We start from the raw sequence: 16,376 nt of genomic DNA on the forward strand, positions 1-16,376 counted from the left end.
GGTGGTTTGGGGGCACTTTTGGAGGTTGGGTTTTGGGTTTTTTGGGGGGGAGTGGCGTGTGTGTGTGTGGTTTTGCATCAGACTAGTTTTACTAGACTACCAGCTCACAGGACCAAATACTGGATTACAATTTCCGATGGGCATACATGCATTCCTTGAGCATATCTTCCAGTTCAGCCTCATCCAAAAGAAATTCAGTTTGACTACTCCCACATGAAAAATCAGACTGCAGTAAGCAGAGCTAACCTCCGTAACACACTCCTGATCCAAACTGTAGATGCTAATGAAAAAGTCAAATATTCTTGAGTTATGGTACACGAAGAGCACGCAAATGGATCTCACAGACATGCAACTGTTAGCTTCAGCTGCCCTTGTAAGTTATGACATACTCTTGCAGTCAGGTATGCTGCAGCTTCCATATATTCCCATTATTAAGATATACTTTTCCTTGGAGGTGCATTGATCTGCTGAAGACAACACAAACTGAGCACTGTTGCATAGAAATATCTGGCCGAAAAAATCTGAATTAAAGTGATTCTCTTAAGAAAGCAAGTCCTCGCTCATTGTTAAGCAGTCAAAACAAATTTTATCCAGTTCTCTACTTCTTATGTCTCTGTTCAAGATGCTTCCTGTTCAGTGATGGTAAGGTATGTAAGGCTAGCACTAAATCAGAGAAGTCCTGGTGCTGTGACTCAGTAAACACCAACTGAAAACATAAATACTTCATGTGTTTCCTTAGCCACAGGTGTAAGATGAACTTTGTCTTATAAAACAGAAATTGTTACAACTTAGTAAATATGGAGACAGCACCAGTAACAGCTAGCAGTTTTTGCTAACAGATGAAGAAATTCAGTAAATGCTCAGTAAACGCGGATACACAATACAGACATAGTAACCTTGATCGTTATGGACATCTTTGTGTACCTTAACACTCATAAGTAATATATCTCTTGAGAATTACCTCATCATATTTCTTATTTTGCTATTCCTTCAACACATTTGCACCCAAGATCAGAACTGAGACAGTGGAATTTAGATATGCTTACAAGCCAAGATTGGATTAGAATAGAAATATCCTGTGTTTTAAAAATCAGATTGTATACAGTTAAAATTTTAATTACAGCCAATATACTAAGTCATTCATTGCTTACAACTTGTAAATTTTTAACTACAACACAAGCATACAATCTACTCAGTGTATGAAAGCTTTCAATGAGTATTTTTAATTTATGTATGATTTACTTAAGAAGCTAGCCAGATAAAATCCCTGCTCAAAAAGAGTTTACAAAAGCAATTCTGTTGAAATTTTGGCTATCAGACACTTTGCACGCATTCAAGAAGCCAGACTGCGAAGAGCTACTGAGTCAGAGGCACCAAAAAACCACAATCTACTCAAAAATAGTTCAAGTTCACTTGTACCCAAAGAGCAGATAATAGCATATTAACAAAATCAGTTTGAAAGCCAATGAAAGACAGCGGCTGTATTGGCAGTAAAATTAGTAATTTTGTCTACAGAGAATCTGTTCCAGTTTTAGGAAACAAGGACCAATGTAGATATGTTCTTGTGTAGTCATACTACATACTAAAAGTTTGCTTCTGAAGCTACCGTTTATGCAGAGATTTGCTTGTCTATTGAACCTAAAAACGATCAGCCACCTTGGTAGTCAGCAATCCACAGTTCTAATAGTAAAAATGCCCAGGGCAGAAAAAGCCTGAAGTAAGAAGAATCTGATCATATTCTTCTATACCTTTTCATGGAGAACTTGCAAGGAGGCACAGGTGTTAGATGCCATTTCAAGTGATGAACTTGTAAAATAAGTAAGGTACTTCAGATCTTACCTATGAAGTTAGCTAAAATACTGTATTTGTTTACATTTTTATATACACATGTACGTATGTAGACATGCCTATATGAATGTATCTTCCTTCCTTCATTTGCTATACCAAAAAGAACACATACATGAGGCTATTGTTCATGTATCTGTCAAGTCCCTAATGCATCCTAAAATACTTTTGGAAAAGGAAACAGACAACCCTGCCTTAGGGAACAGTTAAGCACATTTGAAAGACATAGCTATCAGCATGAGCATCTTAAAGCCCTTGCATCACAAGCACAGAAGTTGAGGCTGGCTGCTGTATGGTAAAGTGACTGACAAAAAAACCAGCTAATGTGTGTTCTTAACCTGAACCCCCTCAAAAGTCAAAGTCTGTTTTTTGGTAGGCTTTTCGAAACTTTAAGGTTTTACCAGTCCCTTCTTGATTGTCTGAAGTATTTACTATCTTCATGATTATAGTGAACTTGAGTTCCTAAGTCATCTTCTATGAAAACAGTGAGCCATATCTTTTATTCTACATTGGAAATGCAAACATTTCCTCCAGAGAATTCCTGATTAAAGCTAGTAGACATATCACAATTTCCCAACAGGATGTTGTATTAACCAGACCTTGCATGAATGCACAGAGAAAGACTATTTAGAGAAATCTAAGTTCTTAATAATATAGAAAACTTTCACAAAAAAGTGAGGCAGCACCAATTCCAGTCTTACAAATCTGACAAAGTGTTACTTGAGGAAGTAAAGTTACAGTGCAAACAGCAGAAATTTGCACTGTTTTAAGAGTACATCACACCAAAAAAGGAAATTTTAGCAAATTTTTAATCTTCATAGAAACCACAGAAAGCTGCAAGACAAAGTACATAGTCTCACATTGGTGCTGATGATAGAACTTAACCAGAACAAAGGGAAAACTAGTGGAGCCATATGTTTAAATAATTTCTATGATGTATTACTTACCGTATCCCATATCTGAAGCTTTATCTGTTTTCCATCAATAGTTATCATTCGAGCCCCAAATTCTACACCTGAATAGATTTTACAAAAGATTACGTTATTAGCATATATCAGAAAGAAGAATATCAATTACTATGAAAGCAAGAAGGTAAGTTTAAGTTAACTCAACATTGTATTTGTAGGAAATAATCTCTTTCACAATCTGCTTTTAGTTAATTTTCCAGCTTCTTGAAAGAGCTGGAAAGTTTTCCAGAAGGAAGAAAACTGTTACTTTGCAAGTGCTTTAAAAATGCATTAATTAGAGCAAGTGCCAAGGAGGTATTTCCTACAAAGTTTTCCAAACAATTTAGTAGGTCCAGATCAAAGGGACAAAAACATGTACATTTGAATGCAAACAGGAAATTGGAAGAGTCACAGTTATTTTAGCACTCTACCAATGACACATTGCTGAAGCCAGTTTAGAAGAAATTAAACTTAAAATTCTTTATCAATAAAATTTTCTATTGAGCATACAAATATCACCTTCAACAAGATAAATTTTATTACTTTATTAATTAAAATTCATCTGCCTTTATGAAAAAAAAAGTGCTTCCAAAATTCTAGCTAGTTAAAGATCAAATTTAATAACTAAGGAAAAAATTAAATGTGTTTCAAATAAACAAAAGGAATTTCTTCAGTGGAAAAAACTCAGCCTTTTGTACCATCTATTAAAGCAGTTTTAAGATCCTTAACAGTAAATTAAGCATAAATTGAGACTATTACTACAGTAGTTAAAATCTGATAAATGCCTAGAGATAGTGGACTTATTTAAAGCTATCAAGTTTTCATTAATCTATGCGTTGTGTATCCATTATTTCAGAAAAAAATAAAGATCTGGTAGGTTAAGTTTTGTCTAAAATTGATCACTGTCTAGATTTGGACTGAAGTCTTCCAACTAAGCAGCCCTGATTTGAAGTATTCCAAACATCTCTTCAAAAGTTTGTTTAGAATATTTGGGGGTGCAGCGTTGCTTTCTGCAGCATGACTTTTGGGGAAGGGGGCAAGGAGGAACCATTCTCCTCTCCCACAGGATATCAGAGCCAAATAAAAGCCGTGGGCCAAAGAACACTCTGCTCTCTTTAGCATCCAAATAACTTGCAGTAACTGTATGCAAACAAATAGAAAGAATGGAGGGGGAGGGGCAGAAAGGAGGAAGCAGGTTAATGACAATGCTCTCCGAAGTTGATTGCAAAGCCAGGGGAAGGTCCTTGGACTACAACTGGCAACGCTGCAGGTATTACTTCATCTCAAAATGCAGATATAGAGCTGCTGATTTAAATCCAGCAGTCATCCTAAATGTTTGGTTTCTACACACAACACCACATAAAATTAAAAGGATATTTATCCTTTTCCATCAAAATATCTGCTGAGAGAAAATTCTGAATTTGAAACAACACATCCAGTTTGTTGATAAGTTTGTTCTCTTAAGGAATAGAAGCTGTTCAGGTTTACAGTAAGGGCACGTCCTAAGGACAACAGGCAAACCAAATAAATGTTTACAGTGTTTTCTGTCACCCACATCTACCTACAAACATTGTGGGGTTTTTTTTTTGCAGTTGGGTTTTTGTGTATGTTTGTTTTTTGTTGTTGTGTTTGGTTGGGGGCGGGGGGGGGTCAGGAAGGTTAGGCTTTTTTCCCCCTGCAACTGCATCATGCAGCTTCTCCCTCCCTTCTTCATTTCTTTTAATAACAGATACTTCAATTCCCAAATGAAAAATAAATGGAGATGGTTGTTGCATTTTAAGTTCTTTTAGAGTACTTTCACAGTTATGCACAATTCTGAGCGTAGCTCAAACACAGAAAAATACCTGCTTCTATGCATTCAACCCCCCCCCCCCCCCTTGTTTTCATTACAGGTAAAGTTTCTCTCTGAATTTCTTAAATCTTAAAGATAACATTTTAGGCTAGCTATACTAAAATTTGAGGCTGAATTTTGCACAACTCTAGATGAAATGTCTTTTTTCCACATGTCCAATATCAGTTTCCCTTCTCCTCTCCCAAGCTGCTCCCAGCAGAAACAGATCTGCACTCCCATAGGCTGAAATCACTGTATTATATTGAAAAAGTTAGGCTATGTAACACAAGCCTTTTTATTCAATCTATAGACTCTCAGGAGTTCTAACATCATCAGTTGGAAGTGCATTAGGTAACATCAACCCATCCCATCTTGCCCTGCATGGGCATTCATATGACTTTGAACCCATGTTCTTTACTTATCTCTGTCTTTCTAAATCTGTTTGGGTAATTGGGAGAACCATTCTCCTGGCCAAACACACACACATGCCCTATCAGTTAAGTGAAAGGAGGCTGCTTCCAGCTTGTGACCCTTCTTCCCCTTTCCAAGCAGCTTCCCATGCTCCATTCCTACATCCCTCATTATGTTGCTATCTAGGTTCACCTCCTCATCCCACTAGCTTCAATTTCCGCTCCCAGGTTTCAGCTAGGTATACGCCAGGCAAAGAACTGGCACTACGGCCACCCTGCTGAGGTGAAGCTTCTTCCTACAGCCTATCAGTTTCCTGATGTGACAGGGCTGCCAAAGGCATAAGTGATACATAAGGTGTCATATATTTGGCAGGCCTAAAGAAGAAATGATGACAATAATTTATGCCTCCCTAAAGAACTCAGGCTCTTTATCCAGCCAGCCTATCTGCTGCCAAGACCTCAGAAATATCTGAGAAGTGATGTTAGCCTAAGAATTTGTATTATATTAGACAGCCACACACAAGGCACAGGAGGACTGTCAAGAGAGAAAGGGAAGTCATAACCAAACCACCTGATACATTCTGTTACATAAAGAATATTTGTTTATATTTCAAGCATCTATTTCAGTACTCCCAAACACAGGAAGCCTACCTATTCCAGGGCACAAATTAAAAATAGAGACTAGGGATATATTTTGTGCAAGGCTCATCACGATTAGAACTGAAAAGTTCCTTGAAATAACATCAAGAAGTTCAAAGGTTCTGCAACCTTATCAGAGATTAGGATCTGTTATGCTTAACAGTGAAACTCATCTGAAGACTAAGCTTGCCCACAGAACAATTTATTCCCACACTATTCCTCATATTTTGTGTGGAAAGATAAATAAAAGTTTATCATTTACTGTAGTTAGATCAGAGGCAATGCCTTCTGTCAACATGTATTCATTTCCCCTAGTACAAATATCAAATCATACCCAACACAAATGGTCCACATCCAATTGAGGAGTAGGAAGAAAAACCCCTGTCCCTTCCAAACAGGGAATACCATCACACTTCAATCCTTCTCTATCCAGAAGTTAGTCTTCCCAAACAGTAAATCTGTTTATTCATCTTTAAGGTTAACTTTGCTTTAGTTTATCTGTAACTTCTCTTCAAGGTCCTGTGGCTAGGCTAATATTGTATTCCCTTGTGAAAAATCTGCCATTTGCATTACCATCAATGCATTTCAAGTTTGGCCAATTCTGCTTCCATGCCCAGTTTTTAGCTTTTCTGAAGAGACAGTTGAGATACTATAGCTATGATTTTTTAAAATTGTTTCAGATTGCACCTTCCCAATAAGAAAAAAAAAAAGACCTCCACTTGGCTTTATTAGCTAACAAATATTCATCAGCTAAAGATTCACTGTTACCTTAATACAACACAAATTCTACATTACTGCAGTACAACAAACTCACAAATGCACGCTGAGGTAGGTACCTTAGCTGCTTAACCTTTAGCATTGTGGGGTACAAAAGAGACCTACCAATAGTGAGATCGTGAACTGGTTGAAACCGCTTGTCTGTAAACTGTAACAATAAACATGATTTCCCAACACCTAAAAAAAAGAAAAGAAAGAAGTTTTAAGCAAATTAAAATCTGTTATGAACCAACAGAAATTAATTTAAGTGAATGTTATATGTTGTTTAAAATTCATTGCTGGAACTTGAGATACTAGATTTCACCTACTTTGAAGTGTATGCAACTTTTCATAACACAACAGCTTTTAAAGTTCCAGAAACATTAAAGTCAAAGCAGCTATTTTCAAAAATTGAACAAAAATTAAGTCCTCTTTTGAAAAAGTAGTTCTGCTTTTCAAATTCAGCAGAAAAGTTTCCTAACAGACCTTCAAAGTATCATTTCACATCCTCTCCACAGTAACTTCAAGTCTTGCTGCTACTCCTCACAATCCTACATCTGCTTCTCCTTCAGTACTTTCAGCTTTCTTCCAACCTAACTAGATCCTTAATAGCACCTCACTCCCATCTAACTCCTAATTTATCAGCTGAGGTAAGAGAAGTACATACATGGCTGCTGAAACCACTATGTGCTACTGCCCACTGGTTCCCAACAGGCCAAAAAATAGTCCAAGCAAAACAGCAACAGCTGAGTTCACATTACAGCCAGACAACACAAAGATTGTCCTGCTCAGACCTCCTGATTTCCAACCCAAATGGGTTAACTACTTCACATTACATGGACACTGGTCAGCAAATGGGCAATTTCTTCTGTATGTGAAAGCACAGAGAAGTAAAAGTTAATGCCGTCAATAGGAGTACTCAGACTACCTAGATCTGTAAAGGTAATACTTTTTATGGTTAATCTTTCCTTGTTCTTTTACTTGGAGGGTCATTTTTCCTGTTCTGCTCAGTTAAATTTTGCATTTTCAGCCTTCTAAAACTTGACAGTCATACATTTGGTTTACATACATTTAAACTCTGAACCATTATCACATAACATATAATACTGTAGCATTCAAGTTCCTGCTGTACTTTATCTGTCCAGCAAGATAAGGCTATTTTAGCCACACACTAGAGGTCAGCAACAGCTGATCAGAAGTGACATATCTGGTAATAAAAGAGAGCAAACAAAGAGATAAGGAAAAGAACCATACTGCAAGACACAAGGTATGCATACCAGAATTTTGCATAAAGTGACATTGATCTTTCTGCTACTAAATTCAGCAACGTTTTTTAGTATGGTTTCATGAGGAAACAAAGCCTACACAATCGTAATCACTGCCCACCTGTCGTTTTGGTCTTAAAAAGCTAAGACCAGCGGTGAGTTTCAATCAAATCTAACAGAAATAAGAGACTTGCATTTAGTTTTGTCACAAAACAAGTTGTGACAAATTGATGACACTCTGAGACGAATATATCCCAAGCGATGCAGCAATTCCAGCAGCCTAAGCCAGTTGTTGGTGCTGCTATCCCCACTCTCTTCCCTACTGCATGTTTGTGCCCATTTCTCCACATGGCTTAGATGAATTCTGAAGCAATTTCAGTTGTCCACTGGGTTAGCATGCGAATCTGATGATAAGACTGACAAAGCAAACAGAAATGGCTTAATGCAGGGTCAGACAAGCATGAGAGTTAGTTCAAATGAGGGAAGAGAAATGCAGCAACCAGCAGATCAACAGCTTAGAGCGGCATGGAACTACAGCCCAAGGCAAAGTTTGCAGCATCAGCCTTAACAGATCTCTTTTCTGTAGCGCTCTGGCTTATGATAGCAAGCTGTCAGAACACAAGCAGCTTGGAAGCAGGTATAGATTTTGTCTGACAAAATTAGTGGACATAAGAGAAGTGGATGAGGAATGGGGGAGAGTGCTGGAGGCAAGAAAGAAACAGGGAGAAGGGACAAGCAGAATACTGGAGCTGTTGGGACAGAGAACACAAAACTCTAAGGGATCTTAAAAATATCAATAATTCTTCTACTTACAGAACACTTTATATATACAGAAAACTTTTATACCACCAATGAAATATAGCTGCCCCATCACAGAACATAATCACCATGTCACTTACAAAAAAACAACCTATAAATCACACCAGAAATAGAATGTAGAATAGCTTTGGCCATTAACCTTACAAAGTGATTTCAGTATCATTGGATAAACCAGAACCTCAAAACTATCCAATACTCCTGCACAAATCTTACAAACATTAGAAAAATATTTCAAAACCTACTCAACAAAGTGACACTTGATTAGGTGTCGAAGCACTAGTTCTCAAATGGCAATCTGCTATTTCTTCTTCTTGTAAGACTGGTGACCAGCTTGTTGGTTCAGGAGAATATACAAACACTAGCATCAGCTCAGCGAAGATGACAGACAAGGACAGCTCCTTAGATGCAAGCCCTGTCTCAAACTGGCACAAGACGACTGCACCTGTAGTTACTTCTGTGTAGCAGGCCTTTTAGGAGCAGACCACAGACTGATGGGTTCACACACAGAATCAGAAGAAATAACTAGTTTGTTTAATGCCATTCCTGCTACTTCAGAACCTTCTAGCAAAAAATATCTGGAAGTCCCTAAATTTTGTACTGCTATTGACTGAAAAAGAGGTTCAAAAAGTTGCAAACGAAGCTGTAGTACCTGTTAAATTTAGGTTATAATCCATTTTAGATAGTACTTACAAATATTTTACTGCCTACATTTAATAGTAATATTTTGTTTTTATTTTATAGTTTTAAGACATTGCAAGTTTGTAACAGAAAAGTTCTTACGAGAATAGCTTGTGGCCCATTCACTTCCAGAGCCTGAGCAGACTGCGCTATCATAGACAAAGCCAGCAACCTGTATCAGGAACAGGAGCTGTATATGAACTCCTGAGCAGTTTACCACCTTGTGACATAAACAGATGCTGCAAAGATCAATTAACAGTTGCATGACAGCTAATTCCATGGCATACAGATGGTTTAAAGTAACTACACTGGTTAACTCTAAGAGCGAAGTTGCTGTTTACCAGGTATCTCAGTCACTTAGCACTATAAATCTTACACCTGAAATAAGGCAGACACTCTAGGAAAAGTAGAGCATGTCCTATGATAGTCAATTGTAGAACACAAAAGGGACAGATTCAGTTATTTATTAACTCATTCTCCATTTTACTGCCACAATTACTTTAATATAGTTTCAGATAAACCACCCCCAGAGAAAAAAATCTTAGTATCTTAAAACAAGAAATGAGCAGAGCTTGGATACACTTCAACAACAAACACAGTAAACAAAAGCTCTTGCTTAAGAGCAAATTAAAACAATGGATTATGTGCACAGAGCAGCAGCATGCTTCTTTGCAAGTGCCTGTTCTAGGATCCCTTCATCACTTCTTAGTACCCAAACAGTGATGGGAAGTGGAACTTGCACTACAGTAGTTTTACCCTCTGGCTCTGATTTTCAAACCAGCAGCCTGAGTTGGTTGTCCAAATTCCTCTGCCTCCCTTAACAGCTTCCTCTTTATCTGGATGCCGCTCTGCAGTCTACTTCCCTAGGCACAGCATTGCCAGAGCTTTGCTATTGTCTACCTTGGCCCAGCCACGCTTCCAACACCTCCCTTCCTTAGATCAACACTAGTGTTCATTTCACTGCTCAGCAAGCCAGAACAGCTCAGTGGCAAAGGTAACCTCTCCCTTCTCACTCATAAGGTTATGCAATGAGCTGAACCAAGAAACAGACCCAGCATAAAACTACAATCACCCAACACACTAGTATGTGCATAAGACTAGGGTACAAAATATATAGCAAAGGGAAGGGTTGTTCTTTTCAGTAGCAGGCTGCACTCATGGCAATTAAAAGCAGCTCTGGAACCACAGCACAGGTCATGATACAGCTAAGCCAGTTAAATGGCTTTTGCTAAGAGAGCTGACTTGCTTCCTTCTCCCCTTCCAGCTCCTGTGACTCCCTGTGCCTAGGACAAGGAAAGTTCAGTCATCAGCTGCAAAGTCAAAGGTGCACTACTGTCAACATGAGGAAAACTTCCAGGCTTTTCTTACCACTAGACAAAACTCAGTGTTCCTTCCACTGATGTTTGTTTGTCTTAGAAAGCTGATCTAGCTCAAAACTAAAAAAGCCTCAAAAAAGGGGGGGACAGGGGACTAAGATAATTTCCTTACTTTTTCACATAAGCACCACCACAGCCCAAGAAAGGTGACAGAGAAAAAGAACTGCAGTAGTAGTCATCCCAGCCTGGCTATCAAAACTGAATTCTGAAGACAAATATCTTTAGTTAATCTGCTAGCTGCCTCTGATGAGTAGACTCCCTCCTTCCCCCACAGTTCTACCTCCTTACTCAAAATTGCTCTTACACTTTTCCGACCATACCAACCATTTGTTTGGTTTTGTTTTTTAAACCATCTTTGTGAGCTGAACTGGCTCTCTGAAGGATGAGACAAGCACTGATGGTGACAGCTAAGAAGCAGAACCTCATAGCTGAGACAAGGAGTGGTAACCAGGTCCACCCATTTCGGCAGCAGATAAACACTGGATTAACTCGGCCATCTTACGGAACTATTTTTTTTGTTGTTGCTTCACAAGACAGGGTGATCAATCAGCTCACCACCCACAGAGACAAAGACCCACTGCCCGTTTGATATCTTGCTCTCACCAATCCCCCTAGGTCCAGTTTCCTCCTTTGAAAGTACTCCAGACCCCAGGCCAACTCAGCTGATTCAGCCACCAAGTAAAAAGTTAACCCCCAAAGTAGGTAGTTTTCTACTGCGTTAGCAGGTTGATTCAGCTCATGGTAAACTATGAAGGTCACCACAAGGTAAGGGAACCAAGACCTCTTCCTTTTACTTGTAATCAACTATGTCAGCTTGGTTGCCCATGAAACCAAAGGCCCAATACCAAATGAGCTGAAACAAACTTCCTGCTTCTCTTACCTCCCTGTAGAAAACAAACAAAAATCAATCTTTAAATAGGCTAAGGACAGTCTCAAACAACATAGATTTTAAAGCCAACTCAGATTTAAACCAGGTAATTAAATAGTACAAATGTCAAGATATATACCTCTAACCTGGCTTATGAGGTACTTCTAGTTCTTTCTAGTAGTCTGCACAGCTTCCAGATGTTTCATAAGCCCTTTGCTTATCACAGCCCACAGCTCATTCCCTCTCTCCTTCCTTTCCAACCACAGCATCTTTATGCAACCCAACAAAGTGCAGTAATGCCCTTTCACAGGCCTAAGCATAATGAGACATTAACCTAAAGCAAAGATTTTTCTTAACCTCTTTTAAGCCAGTTATCCGTTAGTCAAAACTCTGTGATCAAATGGGAAAATTTTATTTAAATTAATAGGAAGGACAAACTACAAAATTGCAAACTGTCAGTTATAGAGCAAAGGGACTTCACATACCAACGTGAGCATGGACAAGAAGGGAAGAAAAATAACCTCCAAAATCCTTCACCATGACTACATAAGTCTGGGAAAAGGAATGTCATAAAAATGGCTTTTTAACTCTTTCAAAGATGATTCAGCTTCAATACTTAAATAAACATTGCTGTAAATTATTTACAACAGCGTATCTGAAGCCAATGATGTAAGCTTTCCCTCCTACATAAAAACTAGTGCAGATCTACAAACTGAAAGGAGCTGTTCAGCTTTATCACATTTCATTTAGTACGGCACTACCCAACTGCTAACTGCAGGTTTTAAAAATAAATAAAAATTCTTTCCAAACAAAATTAAACTACATGAGTCTGTAAGAAACCTCTTTGTGTCCTGGATGATCACAAAAGACTTAGAAAACTGCCAGGCATTCATAATAAAATGGTTTTAGTCAAGGTTGGAGGGTGGGGTGGTGTTAGCGATTTTTTTGTTGGGGTTTTTTAGGGGGGTGGTGGTGGTTGGGTTTTTTAAATTAAAGATTATCATTAGTATGAGGGTACACAGTAACAGTCTCATGAAACCATCTGTATGGGCATCTACTTACAGTTTGTTAATTCTAGTTAACTACTTCTAAGAGGCTAAGATGTACTTATACAACGCCTAATATCTGCTCTTTTAGGGGTGAAAGTAACATTGAAAGGGTCCTAAAGAAAGATATAAGTAGTGCAGATCAGTACTCTGGTTTTCAGTATGAGCAAGCTATCATGAAGTGTTAACACCAGCTCTAGTGGGATGAAAACCTGTTTAGCCAAGAAGCATTGTTACATACTGGTAGAAAATAATGGCAAGAGGCTCTGGGCACGCACATTGCTAGGTAGTAACAGCTGCTGTTGCAGAACAAAGTGCAATGACACTAGAAACATTTCAGAAGGAGGACTGAAAAATAAAGCCAATTCAATTGTTCAAATTTCAACATTTGAGAACCTCCTAGTTCAAGTGAAATGGTTTTCTAGACAGCTTAGAGAATGAGGAGAATTAGATCACCAAGCAATTATATTTTCTTCCATCATCTTCCCCTAATAAGAATAACTTTGAGATATTGTTGGTTTACAACCAGCAACCATCTGCTGAAATTGAAAGGCAAGTGAAAGTTCATTATGCAAGAAGCTCTGAGGGCTGCTGAACTAACACATTCAAGAAAAGCAGAAGACAGACCTGCTCATGGAAGATGCAGCAACACCGATCATAGAGAGACATTTAGATGCGATACAACTGAAGTTATGTTGGTGGCAAGAAATTGGACCACTGCAAAACTGGTATTTCAGGTATACTAAAGTTCAGTAGCATTCTCTGGTAGAATCTAGTAAATACACTGTAACATAAGAAAATCCTGTTTAATGCATATTAAATATTCAGGGAAAAAAAAAAATTCTAGCTCTAGTCCTCACAGAAATCTTATGTATCATTCCCAGTTTATTCCTATGTGGTACATTGCTGGTAACAAAAACATTTAAGCAGAAAACAAGATTTCACCATCACACAGAAAAACTTTTAAGAAAAAAAAGTGACAGACTTTCAGTCACCAACTGCCAAAACAGGCAATACTAGTGTGCTAAGAGTGTTCAGATCAAAGTCAATCTTGACTTCAACTGGTGGCCAAAAGCCGATGTGTAGGGAAGAGTGGAAGAACACACCAACTCCTACCAGCAATCAACATGAAACAGACACTATCAGCCACAAGGCAAAGGTACAGCCCTAAGCAGAATGCACCACATATGCTTCTAAATGCATCTGCAAACTCCTATAATGTTTTGGAAATATCCAGATCAGATGATTTTTCCTGGTTAACTCTCACAGCAGTCAGTATTCCATACTACTTGTATTTTTCTCTTAAAGATACCAACTCCATGAAATTCCACTGATACAATGTAAAAGCCACCCAGATTTATGGCAACGTTGTTTGAGTACCTGGAAGACAGCCATGCCCTTTCAGGTCTCTCCCACAACAGAAAACTAAATAGATCTTAAAACAGTTCTGACTAGATAGAAAAAAAACTTTTTTTTTTTTTTTTTCAATATATAAAATGTAACAACCAGAATAGAATCCATCCCATGTTCATAAAGCTACTGTGCCTGAAGCACCAGTGAAAGAAAAAGTCACTGAATGTCAATGACCAATGAACCAAGCAATGCAAGGGGACAAGAGCTGTAGTCTTGCACAGTCACTTTTTGTGGCTGTCATTTTAAAAGACTAAAATCATACTGAATTCCTGTGTTTAAGTAGATGAAAGCATGTGGAATCACAATTCAGAGAAGACACATGCAAGTGTCTTGTACAACTGCAAGGATTTTTCGTTGGTTTGTTTATGGTTCGCATAACCCACTTTGTTTTGTAGTGCTGAAAAGGAAGAGGAGCTAAATGTTAACATCTGTCCTCAGCTGATGCTGTCTTACTTTTCTCCTACAGTTTGTTTACAACTAACTGCTGAGTCACAAGGCAGTTGATCCATTTCCAAAGACTCTAAATCAAGCCCCAGAGACAAATTTCTTGATCGCTATGAGGATTACATGGCCTGCAAGGCCAGTGGCATATCTTCACTGGTCGGAACACTGTGGCAGACCACCACTGGAACTGAACAGGACAATCCCAATCCACTCCTAATTTCCATCAGCAGAGCTGTGAGTTCAACTGCCTTGGTCTGAGGAACAGTAGTAACACCTAAACCATCACAACTGTTTTGGCAACAAACAACTGTGCACAACATAAATTGGCTCTTCAGTACTAGCTATATTAGAATACTTTAAAAAGCTCATAGGAGATCTAAATAAAAGCAAAACCAACTTACCACTATTGGCATATTCAATTCACTTCAAGAATGATCATTGCAGTAGTTTTAATTAGCTTCCTGTAACAACTCTGAATAAAAGCCACAGGAATTTAAAAAAAAAAAACAAAAACAAAACACAAACAGTGAGCTGTTTTCTTCTGTTTCCTTTTTCTGTCTCACTCTTCCTATATTTGGCTCTTAAGGCAGCTGAAACAACTTCAGAAGTGACCCACATCCACTCTGTATTTCACATTTCAAGCAGCTTAAATGCAAAAGTGCAGCACAGATGATTACACTGAGGACATTTCATTGTAAAAATCTAATCAGTATGTGATCAATGTACCAAAGCCATTGTTTGCTGCCATCTCTACCACTTTTAATGATTATAGTTTTCAGAGATGCACCAGGATTGGCCACTTGTTCCGAATCCTGCACTACCATTTTGCATCACCCTGGGCAGACAAACTTCTTCTTACTTCCCCTGAATCTGCGCAGGTAATCTCCTGTCCTCTGGTTTAACAAGCTGTCCCTCACCTAAATACTTGAGAAAAATCAGAATTTTTGCTTATCATCTACAGCCTAATGCTTCCAACACTGTCATTATAGCTGTGATACATTTCTTAATATTCATTTGTACTACAGCTGCTACTGCAGCAGCCTAAAAAAGCTTCCAGGGTTTAAATGTAGGTTTAAAAAAAGACAGAATCACATAGTAGTTTCATCCAGCGTATTTAACAACCTCACGTGTTACGCGACTGTAATGTATAATTATAGTCTAGCAACAGATAATTTGGTTCATAGGTACGAAGTACAATTATGCAGGTATCCTTAGAATAGCATGTAAAATGACAGCTGTGTCATCAAACTTATTAAAGAAGGCATTTATTCAGGTATGAGGAAAACAACAAGAAAGATGCACAATACACAGGTACAGTAGTTAACTATGTTAGTTACCTTCTCCTGACAACAGTTTGATGAAAGCATGCTACTCATATCCACACTGTGCTGAGGAGGCGCTGAATGTACTGGCAAAGGGGCTTCAAATAGCAATTCCTATCAGCATACGGTTACGTCTGCAGCATTCGCTAAGCGTTATTATTTGTTACACAGCAGCCAATGACAAATTGAACGCAGCAAGTTTTTAAAAAGTGGCAAGCAAATGGGTGAGGAAGAGACCACAGAAGCAACTTGAAGCATCTGGGAAAGCAGTGGTCAAGAAAAAGACAAACGAAAAAAAATAATCGTCCCCGTAAAGGAGAAGGAAAGAGCCAGGGCTTTAGTTTTCCTTTGACAGCACGTCTTGACACTGTTTGCTACAGCACCTCCAGCCGGGGCTGGAGAGGGCATCCTTGCAGCCCGAGCCGAAGGTACCTCACAGCAGCGGTCTCGGTGGCCCCTCGCCGCAAAACTGCGGGACGTGCCACCTCTCCGGCCTCACTGCCGCGGGGATGCAAGTAAAGGGCACTGCCCAGGTGCAAGTTTTGCAGTGACAGCGCCTTCTCCCCCGCCGCCCCCCCGCTCGGATGCCGCAGCCAGGGGCGTGACACAGCCCGACCTGCCCCGCGGCCTGTCAGCCGGGCCCGGAGGCGGCTGTCAGGCTTCCGGGCCTGGCGGCGGGGCCCAAGGCCGCCGGGCGCGGAGCCGCCGAGAGGCAGG

The 16,376-nt window shown here is 39.1% G+C and overlaps 1 protein-coding gene across 4 annotated transcripts in view; it reads right to left on the reverse strand.

Annotated features, from left to right (window-relative positions):
• RAB2A (RAB2A, member RAS oncogene family) overlaps positions 1-16,376 on the reverse strand; it is a 44,330-nt gene that overhangs the window by 27,616 nt on the left and 338 nt on the right. For 3 of the 4 annotated variants that reach the window (XM_010582898.1, XM_010582897.1, XM_010582896.1), the window contains exons 2-3: positions 6,555-6,626; positions 2,793-2,860 (exon numbers count right to left, since the gene is read on the reverse strand). In XM_010582898.1, coding sequence (XP_010581200.1) covers positions 2,793-2,860; positions 6,555-6,626 — 140 coding nt within the window. Of the gene's footprint in view, positions 1-2,792; positions 2,861-6,554; positions 6,627-16,091; positions 16,172-16,376 lie in introns of those variants that run through there. The other variant, XM_010582899.1, reaches the window with a different exon arrangement.

Source organism: Haliaeetus leucocephalus, unplaced genomic scaffold (genome assembly GCF_000737465.1).
Source record: "Haliaeetus leucocephalus isolate CR32 unplaced genomic scaffold, Haliaeetus_leucocephalus-4.0 Scaffold858, whole genome shotgun sequence".
Lineage (NCBI taxonomy): Eukaryota > Metazoa > Chordata > Aves > Accipitriformes > Accipitridae > Haliaeetus > Haliaeetus leucocephalus.